At 42.8% G+C, this 15,485-nt stretch overlaps 1 protein-coding gene across 4 annotated transcripts in view; it reads left to right on the top strand.

The window, feature by feature from the left end:
* Positions 1-7,468, top strand: part of LOC116399150 (zinc finger protein 516) — a 46,626-nt gene extending 39,158 nt beyond the window's left edge. For 3 of the 4 annotated variants that reach the window (XM_031876071.1, XM_031876073.1, XM_031876072.1), the window contains one exon: positions 1,405-7,468. In XM_031876071.1, coding sequence (XP_031731931.1) covers positions 1,405-1,616 — 212 coding nt within the window. In that variant the 3' untranslated portion in view covers positions 1,617-7,468. The remainder of the gene's footprint in view (positions 1-1,404) is intronic. The other variant, XM_031876074.1, reaches the window with a different exon arrangement.
* Positions 7,469-15,485: the final 8,017 nt, after the last annotated feature.

Here is a 15,485-nt window from a genome sequence, read left to right as displayed (position 1 = left end):
TCTTAATTACATTTGAAGGGTTATCGGTTATTTTAGTAGGTGAGGAAAAGTCACCAGATGCTTGTAAATGTCACTTAAAGCTAGTTGTCCCCATTAGGGACCAGAAAAGTGTAAATGGGTTTTAGCACAAACATGTAAGAAACTTAAAGAACACACATTCCCTGTAGTTTCTTTAATGTCTTTAAAGAGTTGTTAGAGTCAGTCATCGAGACAGAGGTGGAGCCGAGGAGTAAATCTGTTCTGCTCTGACATTCGGAGAGAGCCGGGTTCTAGACGCTGCACCTCCATCTTAATTAATCACACACACACACACACACACACACCCACATAGGACTCAGATTTACCGCACGCGATGAATGATGGGAGCAGGCGCGGCGGAGGGGTCCAATTAGATGTAGTGTTGACGCTGCTTTACGGTGACGATAACCTTTATTATAATGTAGTGCACCGGTCCCGTCAGCGATGTTTCCTCGCAGGACGATGTCATGGAGGTTCTCGCTTTCTTCTCACGTCTCGCCCTCACCGTCTCTCCAGCTGTTTGCTTTTTTTTTTTTTGAATTTTGTGTGATTAATTATACCTTTTTAGTTTTTATCTCTCTCTTCCTCAACCCCCCCTACCCCGCCAACCCCCTCCTCTTCTTTCTCTCGGTTGTGTTTCTGATGATGTATGATAACAGCTATATTTCCCTGTTTCTTCTTCAGGGAGAAGGGTGCGGGAGGGGCACGGGGAGTCATTTGTTTTCCTGCTTTGATACTCTTCCATTTATCAAAATGATAATTAGGTGCAATTAAATGGCAATCTCATTTGTTTTGTTCAGGTGTGTGCTGCTGAGTTTTTTTAATTATTTTTTTTTAAATATTTTTGCCGAGGTGTCTGTGCCATTGTAGGTCAGTCTAATTAGAAGAGAGAGTACGGGGTGTGTGCCGAGTGTGTTTGGAAGGGTGTGTGGGGGCATAGGGTGGTCCGGGTGATTGAGAAAAAACACATGGAGATGACATTAGGACTGTTCAGACAGGGGATGTGTGGCACATTTCTCCAGATGGCAGGAACGAGAAAGGAATAGTTTGTCCATCTGGGTCGGCAGCACAAGGGAGCAAAGTTAACTTTTTAAGTGAAATTAGGTGTAAAAAATGTAATGTGAATGCTACTCTCGACCTGCATAATATTCCTCTATTTCTAGTTGAATGCCACCATGTGTCTATGTTTGTCTGTGTGTTTGCTCGCTTCTCCATCTTGTTTTTTTTGTACTGCAGAGAGTCTCATCCGTGGCTTACATTGTTGTGTCTCGTTTAATCCCCTGTATATTCAAAACTCTCTAAAAAGCCTTGTCCTCTCCTAATCCCATGTATGACGTCCTCTCTGGCCTCTGCCTGACCTTTGAACTTACTGCGTGTGTTCCTCAGGGGAGAGGCCATTCCGCTGCCAGCTCTGCCCATACCGAGCATCACAGAAAGGGAACCTAAAGACGCACGTCCAGAGTGTCCACCATATGCCTTTTGACAACAGCCAGTACCCAGACACAAGGAGCTTGTTACTGAGCCAGGAGGAGCAAGAACCGCTGGCTGCCAAACACTCACCAATGCCACAACAACAGCAACAACAGCAACAGCAGTAGAGACCATTTGATAGACCAGGATCCGGACTTGGGACCAGAGTAGCCAGGGAATCGTACATCCTGAAAAGATCATCGGCCATTCCTAAAAATCAGAGGACCGGAAGTAGGACCCAAGACCCATGATAGACGTTTTGAGCCTCTCCTCTTCACCCATCATCCTTTAATGCCCTTAGAAGAATTTTCTACAATGAAGGCTATTGTAGTTTTTAATACGAAGCTAAATACAGCAGTGCTCGGCCATTTTAAAATCACAATGTGGGGCTGCGGCAGAGAAGAGTGTCTTATTTACCAACAGGAAGAATTTCTGGTGAAATTCTGCAGTTAGAAATGTAGGTGTCGGGTGTGCACACAGCTGAAGAGTGAAATATAAAGTTGTGTCCTCGGCGCGAAAGCTGATTGATCTTTTGCTTCTCTAGTTTGAAGGTTGGCAAAATTAAGCAGATTGTGTGTAGTTTACATCACCTTGAAGGATTTCTGAATATGGAAGCCCTCAAAATTCAAAGAGTTACCTCTTGCTGCCATTTCGGAGGTACCAACACGTGAGGTTGCCTCGTGCAGCTTTACAAGAAAAGCGAAGGAAAAACTGAACTTGAATGCAACTGCTAGCGTTTTAATCAAGGATTGTTGCATTGCATGGCTGCTGTAGTTGCCTCCCTCTTTCCCTTTCTTTTTTCTTTTTTTTTTTAAAGCTTTATTGTATAAGAGTTTGTGCATTCCTCAGGACACCAATCATCAGAGTTGAGATGAGAGAGAAGATGCTCTGCAATTCCTCAACAGACAATTGACGCGTTGCAAGTTCATTTTTCCTCGGGGTTCATGAAGATGAAGATGTGCATTTGTCTGCGTGTGCGTGCGTGTGTGTGTGTGTGTGTCTGCATGCACGTGTGTGTTAAACTCACTTCCCTCCACTCCACAGTGAAATGTTAGGAGTGCAATGACCACTCTGAGTCTGTGTAGCGGATGATTAGAAGGACAGAGAGAGAGTTGGAGAGAGGTAGGTTTAAAGAGAGAGAGAGAGAGAGAGAGAGAACGCTAATGGGGGTGTCTGCTTTAGTGCTCATTAAAAAGAGTGTGCGTTTTTAATAGCCTATATAAATGAGCGTACCACTTTTATGGTCATTCAATTATTGTCAATTTAAGAGGAAGGGACTGAGTGGAGGCAGTTTTCCTCCATAACTCCTTCGCATTAAGGAGTGTTTCCGACTCCGACACTTCTGACTTTGAGTTCGACTTGACTTCAAAACAGCGGGGACGACGGGAAGACGCTGGCTCAGCTGTGGATTGCACAAATAGATCTACCAACCTGTGCACTTGCAGAGGAGAATATGGTACTGCAAGTGTTAACCAGCAAAGATGCATCTTGATTCCATATCGCTAAAGGGCAACACTGACTCTTTGGCCTGTTGGTTTTTATGTGATGAACGCTTTGATACCAAAACCTACCCAGTCTCTCTGGTAAAATGCCTGTCAGCAGCACATCATACCTCAGCATCAATGTAACCTGATTCAGAAACAAACTTCTGCTCCACAATGTTAGGTTTATTTTCTAATCTTGTAAAATGCCTCTGAAAATTATTCAACTTAAACAATTTGAGAATGGAAATTCAGAGCCAGGCTAGCTGTTAACTGCTGTTTCCAGTCTTTGTGCTAAGCTAAGCTAACAGGCTTCTTGTTGTATATTTAGTGGAGAGACACATGAGAGTGTTATCTCAGCAAGAAAACGAACAATCTTACTTCCCAAAATGTCCCAAACTCTTCCTTTGAACAGATAAAGCAGACATATTAATTCAGCATGTCCGTTGTGTATCAGCATGCACGTCCGACATAGCGAACAACCAGAGACGCAGAGCTGATTTTGTTACCAAAGCATTTAAACACACTAATGAGCCAGACTCCCAATACTGTCGGTCTAATTTCTTGAATGGAGATGTGAAGATTTGCATTCTGGGAGGGAAAGAGTGAGGAGGTCAGAGAGACAGACAGACAGAGAGCGGTCAGGAGGTCAGGCTTCCAGGGAGTTCAGGTATGATAAGACGAGATGGAGACGTTTTGAAGCCAATTGAATTGTCGAGCCGTCACAGCCTTAACACAGGTGTGTGTAAGAGTTTCGCATTTATGCGTGAGTATGTGCATTCTTTTCAAACCTCTCCATACTGTATGAGAGGTTGACTAACTCCTGTGTACTCCTTTGCAATGAAAGCCTGTTTTTAAGTCCATAGGCTGGTGTGAAGCCAGGACTGTTCATTGCTAGGAGGGGGGGGATGCTGTTTTCGTGTTCTGGGCTTGGTTTTTTCTCCTCAACGGCCTCGACACGTCGGGGGAAAAGAGGAAGAATAGCAGGGCAGCTGAAAGCAGCTCAGACATATAAAGCAAGAGTGGAACATGTGGAGACATTTTTTTATTTTTTATAAGCATAAAAATCCAAATTTCAAAACAGTTAAAGATTACGGAGCAAACAGAGTACTGTACTTCCCATCTATTCTGAGACCTCAGCAGTTTTTCCCATGATGATGAAATGGTTGCTATACCAGTGGGTTGTTGAGTTATGCATACAATGTTGTGTGCTTGAGTATGCCTAATAATACACAAATGTGTATATTGAAGGTGTGGGTAGTGAAAATACTTGAAACGGATACTCTAGCCTTCGAGGTAGTGTAGTACTAATACCAATGTTGTACAGAATTCCCTTTAAGATTAACTCCTCAGTTATGAATTTGTACTCCGAAGTGTGACTTAGAAAAACTATGAAGCAGGAGTGACTTTGTATATAAACTGTTTATCTGTAATCCACTCTTACCAAACCCTTATATACAGCGGTAGAAACCAAATGGCATTACTAGTGCACTTAGACTAGGTTACTGCTTTAACCGTTCTCCTTTTGTCCGACTCTAGCTAAGGTTTCTTTAAGAGTGTCTTTTTAACGGTGCCAGCTAACACGCTTCAATGTCATTTCTGGTTTAGAGGCTTTTTGTTAGGATGATTCCATAGATATTAATGACAAATGATTTGTTCTTTTACGGCTTTTTTAGCTCTGTTTCCTCATTGAAAGTGTGATAATGCTAGGTGCACCAGTGCTTCATTTTTCACAAAGATGTAAGAGTGTGTTTATTGTCTTTCTCTTTGCTAAACTGTAGGAGTTGTTCAGTAGCTAGTCATGGCTGGCCCTCCCAGAGGGGCTGGCAGGCATTGTTCTTTTCTTGCGGTTGGGTTTTTATCATGCCTCTTAAGTTGTATTATTTGTGTCCGTATTGCTTTTTTTTATTTGTTGTGAACTTCATGATTAATTTACCTTAGAAGACATTATTATTCCAAATGTATTTGGTTGGTATCTGTATTTATTATCACTTCAAAAAGGATTAGAGGACAGAGGCAGACAGGAGCGTTTGTTTAATTTGATTTTTCCGGGTTGTTTTTGTTTTTATACCGTGTAGTTTTCATGCCAGCAACCGATGTGAAAGCTCTACCTCGTCTGAGCCATTCTCAGTTCTGTTACACTTTTGTACATCATTTCAAAAAGATGTAATGTCATGTCCACAATAAAGACACACAAAATGGCACCTGTTGGCAGTGTTTCATCTGGGTTTGCTTGTTTGTATAAAATCTACCTCAGCAACTGTGACTGAACACGTCCAAGTTTAGATGAAAAAGCTTCAAACAGATTAGCAGTTTGCAAATGTTCTTTTTTTCCTTTTACTCACACCACTGATGAATTTACAAACAACCAAAAAATGCACCATCTCTTATTAAAAACTGGGCATATTTTAAAAAAAGATTTTGTGTCGCTCATAAAACATATTCTTGCCACGGGCACTCACTGTCGTCAGATGTTACCGTCAGCACTGTGCACACAAGCTGTACTGGCATATCAATCCTAAATATTCATGTCCACAATTCATCCTTCAGTACACAAAAACCTGCAACAAACTTTGATTTAGCTATAATTTAGGTTTAAAATGAATTGATACACCCTAATGTTACCTATGGTTAGCATTGCCACCTTGTATAAAGGCAGTCACGTGTTTAAACTAAATGGGGCTTTAATGTTAAAGGGCGAGTGTGTAGGATTCAGTGGAAAACTGTGGTAACGCCGTTCACCCATAGACTGTATTTAAGAAGTGGACGTAGTCACCGTGACGTCACTCACTGGTTTGTACAGCAGAGTACAACAGAGTCCTGAATAAGACATTTTTAGGCAACCAAACTATTACAATTAACTTTCATAAAGTGAAAACACACTGTGAAAGGGTTTATGTTGCGAAAAACACGGATAACGTCCAGACCGGACAATGCTGTGGTAGCCAACTGTCAATCACAAGGTAGCTACGCCCTAAAACATACCTTCTTTCTGGTCTATTTTACTCTAAATGGACCATAATTTACTAAATTCACATGATGTTGTATTGAAAAAGACTTGAAACTAGCGATTGAGACCATAAAGTCATGTTCAAAATCTTCACTGAGCAATAATTCAAGTGAGAAGTAAGCTAAATTTGTCATAGACATTCTGACTTTTTCTTTCAAATAGGAGTTGCCCCCTCATGGCCATTGAAAAGAATGCAAGCTTAAGGCACTGGCTTCTATTTTCTGACCCGGAAGTTGCCGCATAAGTTTGCCTCACTCAGAGGCCACTCTTACAATAATAACACTACTAGGGCCGACAGAAGGTAGACGGAGGCTGGTGTTACCATGTCGGAGAACTACAGTAGCCTTCCGGTAACGTAAAAGTGTGAAAGTCACTCGATAGACCAAGTGTTTGGTTTGACTGTTCTGGGCTCCTGTAGAAACATGGCGGCGCAACACGACAGACTATGCAAAGAGGAGCCACTCCCTATGAAGTTATGAAGGGCTCATTCTAAGCAAATGAAAACACAACAGTTCTTAGTTTCAGGTGATTATACACTAATGAAAACAAAACAATACAGTTTTATATTTCATTTCTGCAAATACCCCAAAATCCAACACACTGGACCCACACTGTTATGTTTATATATTGTCCCAGCATATCTGGGTTCCTCACTCAGTGCATCCAGGTTAGATTTACTGGAAGCTCTAAATGACCAGATTCCTATTCATTGATTCAAGACCATGGTTGCATATAGTGTGGAACCTCATTTACATGTAGTGTATACTTTCTGGATATTGCCTCCCAGACAGTCATTGCAAAGGTTGCAGACCCTCAGATTCCTAACAGGCCATTTTATCTTCCAGTGACCTGGTGTTGTTCACTCTAAAGTAACAAATAGCCTGTCTTTTGGTTTGTTTTTATACAATAGGGACTTTTCCTATTTAAGTTCCTGTTCAACAGTTAGTTTAACCAGCTACAGGTAAGAGAAACCACATTCACCTATCTGCAGTTTTCAGAGCTTTATTACTGAAAAGAATCAGCTTGCTACAACCGAAGAGGATACATAGTTATTATAGAAGTATTGTTTATAGCCACTTTAACATTTACGGTACACATGAGGAATTTCTGATGTCGTTTTTCTGGTACATCAATCTATTCAAACATGGATACAACCTGTGACCAACGTATCCAGCATCCAGGATTTTCGCGACCTCTATAATAATGGGATAGGAATCTGCTTAGTTGAATGGATGAATAGACGGGTCTGACCACTCTGTTGAACATATTTCCCATACCTGGCTTTTTAGTGTCTCATTATGGAGTACAGGCTCTTACAGAAGTATTTCCACACTCACAACAAACTTGCCATCCTTGGAGAAATGCTATTTGTGGTCAAATCTGCCACTTCATCCCCCAAAACAACGAGCTGATTGTTAATTGCATCTATTTTCTAAAACCCATGGGGCTGTGATTTGGCTCCCCACACAATGTCCACGACCTGCAGAAGACGGTGAAAGTGGTCATGATTCATGACGATGAGGTGAAAACAGATCAGACCTAAGCCATACTGCAAGCTGTTCCCTTTCATAGCATGTGACATGTTTGATGGATAGCGACTTTGATCTTGGTCCGGGCCCGTTGGCACCTTGATGTCCATGTGTGGCCGTGCGGTTGAAGTCGAGCTGCCAAGCAACGGTGATGAGAAACCCTCACCCTTCAACTACGAGGGACCACCTAGGGATTCGTCGCTACTCTGCCAGTCTCTTTCATGTGAGGTGTCTATGTGCACCATCTGTCTGTCGGTTTGAGCGACGGGTGAATGACAGGTTCCCTCTGAGAACATGGCACATAACGTTAATGCCAGGCAGGCCCGCGGGCTGAGAGAAGACTGCAGCTGCCCGTCACTCTTCCCAACCTCATCAGTCACTGCGGAGGCAGACGTTACGGCCCTGAGCTCCCTGGAAAACCTGTTCGCTGACATCTCTTCTCTCTGTCACACAGCGGAGAGAAGCTGACTGACTGATGGAATGACTGACTGAGGCGGAAAATACGGCGAATGTCAGGCCGACTCAGATTTGATGGATAGGTGTGGTGGAGAACACGGTATGATGTGCTTTTCTTATTTCACGTCTTTATGTCGCAAAAGAAAGCCGTTGTTGTTCTCTTCGGAAGACTTTGCTTTTAACACAGGGTTATATCTACAGACAACCTTTGCGTTCGAGCAGATAGAAGGTTTTCATTTTTACCTGTTTGAATGCTTGTCTATTCTACCTATGTCTGGGTGCAACAGGTACAGGTCTTTAAGAAGGGGCTTTTGGAGAGACATCTCATTGTGATGGATGTTATGTGACCATTTGAAGGATTTCGTGTTTCATTCAGAATCATATTCTGATCAAGGTGAGAAAGTCTAAAACAACATTTAGACTTCCAGGGAACATAAAAGGTCATCAGTATGCTTCAAAAGAAATGCTTTTTGGATTGTCGAACAGCACAGGAAACCCGTTCCCTTTTGGTGTTTGGATCTGAGGGGGCTGTGTCTGACAATTTTCAGAACTTTTACGAAAACCCAATCTGACAAAGCAAGCCCATTTCACACGGGACTGACGTAAGAAAGTAGGCAGGATTTACTCTCTTCTTTCATTCTCCACACAAATACTTTCATCACTTTTCGTGTTGTTCAAACGAGTGCAACACCAAGAATAACTTCAAGGAGAGGCTGTACAAATACGTGCGTGTTATCCCCATTTGAACAATATAATATGACAGCTTTTCACTCTGCATTCCAATTTGGCCATTCATAACAGTTAGAAACATTCTGACTTTAGATGTGCATTACATTACACAGACCGTCTGACAGATACAGAACCCCGTTTGAGACTCTTTGCATGAGACAAAGTTTACAGAAGCCGAAACTAACAGGAAACACATCTGATCAGGCATAAATCTCATCATTCTGTGGCTTAGTGTCCACACAAATCTTACTTCACCACTTCCGATCCAGCTCACAGCCGGTACAGAGACAGTCCCAAACGGGGCAAAGCTGTCTCTAAGTGAGGGGGACACAGAGACCGCCACGCAGAGCTACAGGTCGTCTCTAAGTGAGGGGACACAGAGACCGCTATGCAGAGCTACAGGTCGTCTCTAAGTGAGGGGGACACAGAGACCGCCACGCAGAGCTACAGGTCGTCTCTAAGTGAGGGGACACAGAGACCGCCACGCAGAGCTACAGGTCGTCTCTAAGTGAGGGGGACACAGARACCGCCACGCAGAGCTACAGGTCAGAGGAAAGACGCCACACGGCAGTCCGAACTTTTCCCATGTCAAAATAACTGAAGCACAGTGATTAGCTCAGTCCTGAGTTCGGGCAGCAAGTGCGATGTTCGTGATGAGAAGTGACCCTTCAGGTGGGCCCCCTCCCTTTCAGCCAATCAAACGTAAGCATGCTTGGCCGTCTGGGAGACGTAGCCTCTGGCAGGGCCCGTTGAAATGATCAAATATGACTTCACTCCAAACATAATGCGATTGACGCCACTCAAATATCGGTAGGGACAATCCTGTCCTCCAAAATATTGGTAGGGACATGTCTACCGTCTATATGCAAACCCATGCCCCTGATCCAACAGATGTAGAGACCAAAGTGGTGGACTGACAAATTGACAGGCCACCATCTTAAAAAGTACACTGCTAGTGAGACTAAAAATCCTTCCAAATAACACTTGATTCATTTTCTCTCTGACCAACACTTGTCAGTGTTACACCTGTATGTGTAAGATCTGTAACTCTTGTCACAGTACACTATATTGTGTGGCTCACCATAAGCATACCTTGCATTTCATCCACGGTTCTCTGGTCTCTCTAGTGCTGTTCTCACATTTAAAAATGAACTGTAGTCATCCGTCTGGAGTAGCGCCCCCTCCTCTTCTTTGCATGCAAACCTCCAGAGCTCTGCTGTGTACCGTCCAAGGCAGAGGGCATGATCTATATCTGCCACCAGGGAGCACTATCCCTCTCTAATGGCTGCTAAACGGCCTTCCTCAGGAGGACAAGGGGCCACATCGCGGACCAAATGGCACTCGTACATGTGCTATGGCTGCGGCAGCGTGGGCGGTGGAGGGGTAAATATACTTAAAACACACTACGCCGCATATATCAGCGCGGCAGCCTTGACTACAGTTACCACCAGAGAGTCTGACTCCTCCGCATCTCCCAGGCAAAAGGCCAAACGCATTTACAACACTTCAAGTGTCTGCGACACAAGAACACCCTCACCACTGTGAAATATGTAAATATTGCACTAATCAAAGGGTTGTGGAATCGCAAAATGCCACGGAAAGGTTATGACCCGGAGCCTGTGCTAATAGGGGAGTGAGGGAGAGGGGGGGGGGTGGGTGGGGGGGGGGGCAGGGGGGGGGGGGGGGGGAGTTGAGGAGTGACAGCTACCACAGGCGTTTCTCCTGCCTGAGGAGGACCTTCACATGCTGACCTCCGCCTCCTGCACTCCAACGCTCTGACAGTAATGAATAGGAAGGGGCTGTTTATGCATATCAAATGTTATTTACTCTCCCACAGTCAACTGTAGCCACAGAGGAAAGAAAGAGAGAGAGCAGCAAAAAAAATAAAAAAATAACAAAACACAGGATATTCCCAAAGACCGTGGGCTGCCATTAGAACAATGTGGACAAGAATGCAGAGGCCTCTGCGGTGCACTGAGGTTAATCTATCTATCGCAATGAATTACATGACATGGTTTTTGTGGGGCTCCAGCTCGACTTGCTTTTAAAATGCTGCATTCTTCACTGCCTTGATTTCTTTCCAGGACTGGAGTGCTTGACAGATACGGAGTACCTACATGAAAACAAGCGCCTGTGAGCACATAAGTGAACTTGACAATGAACTCCTCTTGATATCTAGCCCACATGATTATTTACTTCAACTATCTCCCGCTCTACCAAACTAAAGTCTATATCCAGAGACAGGATCAGGGGGCTGTTAACATACATTCTAGTCATGTAAGATATTTTTAAGCAGGATTAATTCTTTTCCACATTGACATGATTGGTCTTAAATAGCGCAAACCTTAAAGCCAGAGGGAGGAAAAAGCCTGAGTGGAATTATTCAAGGGAATGACGTTCGACGACAGGCTCATGAAAATAACCTTGAGGACGAACAATGAAGAATCAGCCGCCATAAAACGTTTGTGTTTTTCCCCGGCCTGCGTTTCATCGTCGTCGGTTTACGACTCGGCTTCATTTCCCATCACCCCTTGTGAGAATTAAGTTGGATCTTAAGTATGTAAATGAGAACCTATTCGGTGGCCCCCACCCTCTCTTATGTGAATCCCAGGACAGACCATGACATTTAACATTGCCTTCACTAATTTGTGCTTAATAGCCAAAAAGTGATTAGAATTAACATTAATGACATTTCATATGTCTCCCCTTCTACATCCATTACCCCTTCTCTGCTGCTGATACTTAACCAGCTAATGCTGCTGGCTTTCCTCTTGCAGCTTAAATCTCACGTTGCACTTTTGGCAGAGATCTTTCAGTCGTCCTCTTTTACACTTTACTTTTTTTTCCCGGTCCTTTGCAGGAAGACAACAAGGGAGGAAGAATTAAAGAAGGGGAGGGATGGAGGGAGTCGTATAAAGCCTTTAAGTTGTGAATCTATTCTATCGGTCACACCCCCTTTACCAATTGACACGAGCATCGCGGCAGATTAAAAAAAGGGAGGGGGGGTCATCTCCTTTCTGGCTCAACGCCTGTTCTATCACCCTCAGCCCTTCTTGTTGAAACAAATGCCGTCCGATACCCTTCATCTCTTCTTCTCCTCCAGCGGCTCGAACCTCACTCCACTATAGTTTTCCCCCAGCAAAGCCAAATCACAGAGGATAACAGGGCCTGAGGACACCCTGGCATTTTATTATCATTCTTTCACTTAGATCTGTACATGGAGGAGATTATTGCGTGAAAAATGAGCATTGTGTTGCTATCAAACGACAGTCTCCAGCAGCCCTCCGCCCTGCTCTCTGGTAATTAGTGATGGTCTCCAACCTTGTTCAAGGGCAGAGAGCTTTTCCCATGCGTTTCTACAGGGAGGTCACACGATCCCATAGCGAGCGTGTGACGAAGGTGGTTCAGCATCAGCCTCTCCAGCTACAACATTTCATCATATGATGGTAATTTGATTGCAAATACCTCTTTTGAGGGGGGGGGGGGGGGGGGCAGGAATGTAATGGGTGTAAGCCATCAGACACTCACTCATGTAACCTTTACTTTATAAACTTAGATTCAATTTAATTAATTCAAATGCAAATTCGTATTATGTACACTGTTCTTTTGATGAAACTTGGAGGGCAGATTTTCCAACCATTTTTTAAGCGTTGTGAACTTCTGCATATTTTTGAGCAGGACAAACTCACTGAAATGGATTTGACTTCATGCAAAAAAAAGAAATTAGTCATATAAGAAACTGTCAATAAAATGAGTTTAACCAACTCCAAACGAGTTTGCATATGACCCAGACTTAATTAAATTGAGTAAGATTTTAAACAAAAACTAAGAGTTTGAGTTGAACTTATATCCTATTCATTTCTTGTTTACATTTCTTTTAGAATTTATATTAATTCAATAAGTGCAATCAAATTAAGATAACACACATTGGCACTTTAGCGGTATCATTTCTAATCAGTATTGTACTGTAACGTAACTGACAGTGCTCCAGAATAATTTCAATGTATCATATAAACCAAATGGTGGTAGAGCAATTTGAGTTTTATAAAGGCAAAAAGCCCTTTAATTAGAGCTTTTCTGCAGCTTTATCTGATTTTTATTACATCGCTTGTTTTCCTTCACTAAGATCATCGACTGGAGGGCAGAGTTTAAACACCTTTTTTTGTTTATCACCACAACACCGCTGTAATACAAGGATGGAGGACAGAGGTGGCAGTGAGAGAGGAAAACACAGAGGGTTGATGTGGACAAAGGGAGAAGAGAGGCTATGTTAGTGCAGGGGTGGGGGGGTTAAAAGGGTAAGAAGAGCTGGGGGTGATCACGGGTAATGGGCAGGGACCTGGCCGCTGACAGACAGGCCAATCTCCCGCCTGGACAGACTCAAGAGAGATGTGTCAGTCTCCGCCGGCACCCTGGGCCAGCCGCACCACCACAGCGCTAAACGTGTATTGGCAAAGTGTCGGTGCCAATGCCATTAGCCAGCATACTAAAATCCCCCTGTAATTTTCTAAGGGGCTCCTCGTTATTGGCACCTCTGATGGGTCGAGTATTTGAATCCTGGTTCAGTTTTAATGGATGACCGGTGGTGGTGAGTGGCGGAGTGATTTGTTATCACTCTTACAAGACACGTCCACATGCATGCACGCACGCACACGCACACATTGGTGTTTATGTCCTTCTAAGGATCACAAGAGACACCATTCATTCTAGTATTCTAAGCTAGAATTAATTTAGAATTCCATTAAAATATAAATATATCAATAACAAAATAGATAAAGTCATAATAACTGTCCTCACATGCAAAACTGAATTTCATTAAATGATTATATAGGGGACATTTTTTTAATTCTTATTCAAGAGGCGATTTCCTTCTCAACCTAAATGAACACATCCTAATCCTCAAGTCTGTATCACAAACTACCTTCAAAAAAGAAAAATAGAAATCTCCCAATGGTGGAAATACCTTGTTAAAGAGTATCACAGTGTTGAGAGGCTTGTGACCTCTTATAATTTAGTTTTTGAAAAGAACAAAAAAGTGTCATCTTTTTCATTTCGGATATCTACGAGTTGTCAGCAATAACACCAAAAATTGATTTCCCTTAAAAACCTATATAACATATAGTTCCATTTAAATAACTGATCCAGGCCGAAAGAGGTAAAACTATCACACATTTCACAGAAAAAGTAAATTGAAGTTGAGAAAAAAAAATACAAACTTGTGTAGCGAAGCTTTGTGTTTTCTTCTTTCCTTGCCATTAATCATCTCACAACCCCTCCGATTTATCTTGTGACCCTCTGGTGGGGGCCGGAACCCTAGTTTGGGAAACACTGGAATAAACTAGGAACTAAAATGTTGAAAAGTAGCTCCATCTCCACCAGCTACAGCTGAAAAATGATACTTACACGTTGATGCATTGTGCCAGTTTTCTGCAGACTGACTATTTTTACCTATGATACTTTTTGTACATTTTGCTGATAATACTTCTGAACTTTTACTTTTGAACGGAGGTTGTCTACATGAGGAATATCTTTACAATGTTGTATTTGTTGCCTAAACTTAAGTAAAGAATCAGAGTAGGCCACTTCTTCCACCTCTGAAACTTCCAAACTTGCAGTAGTTCTTACAAATATAGCAATAAAGCAGGAAGTACAGTACAGACACCTTTTAAAGTAGTTTGGAGACTGACTTCCAGTGCTGATCTGAGATCTGGCCTTTGCCAATCAAACCTCACTCGTTAGCTCAATGAGGCAACAAGGACAAACTTACATGTAGACTGATTGTGATTAGCATTTCATCTTAATTCTAATCTTTCAGTTTAATTCTCTATGGATCATGATGCAGTGAGTGCAAATAAATTAAATATTTTTACTTCCTCTTGCCATCTGTGACCCCAAAACACATTAACACCTCCAGAATTTTCATGAGCAAATGATTGTGAAGATGTCTTGGACTCTAGTGGGATTTGCAGCTTTGAACGTCTCATTCGCAATTTCTTACAAATCTGCTCTTCTACCTTCCAGCAACATTGCCCGTAGTGCATCGAGGGAATACAGCCTTCATCAGGCCAAGACAAACACACGCTCAAAAACACACACGAGCCACCACAAAAGTTAAATACGGGAGCAATTTAGCTCTGCCGTAATTTGTATACAGTGTTTGACAACCTTGCTGGAGAAGTTTTCACCCCAGAAATGCTAAGTAGTCCCAGCAGGAGTCAGTCAGGAAGAGGAGAGGGGCTCTTTGCTGTTTAATGTATTCTTCGGCAGCCCAGAGGCCTCCAAAACGCTGCATGTCTTTACAATCCAGTGTATACACACACGCACACACACACACGCACACACACACACGCATGCACGCACACACTCACATATCTGTCGGCAGTCAGCCTCTGAAGGAACACTGCTAATGGGGCTGTTTTTAATGAGCCAGGAAGAAGAGAGTGACCCTTCGAAGGTGAATATCTCTATCTCTCTCTGTATTTTGCAATGTGGAAGTGTATGCATGCTTGCCATTCACACACACACACACACACACACATACGCGCGCATTCACACGTATATACGCACACGAGTCCATGTGATTTTATATGAAGTTGTAATATTTATGTCAAATTGTTTTTAACTGCCATAATTACTTTCAGCTCTCGGCTCATTCATTCGTCCAATCCTCTCATCAGGAGCGAGCGTGTGAGACATCAGAAGGCAGAAATGTGTGTTTTTACGGCTGGAGAGCCTTGCATAAATTGTAAGGGTTTGAAAAAAAAAAAGAAAAGAGCCCTGCAGCAATAGTCC

The sequence above is a fragment of the Anarrhichthys ocellatus genome, unplaced genomic scaffold (assembly GCF_004355925.1).
Source record: "Anarrhichthys ocellatus isolate YVR2014 unplaced genomic scaffold, GSC_Weel_1.0 scaffold103, whole genome shotgun sequence".
Classification (NCBI taxonomy): Eukaryota; Metazoa; Chordata; class Actinopteri; order Perciformes; family Anarhichadidae; genus Anarrhichthys; species Anarrhichthys ocellatus.
The sequence above is the reverse complement of the archived record's forward strand: the minus strand, read 5'-3'. Positions and strand labels throughout refer to the sequence as shown.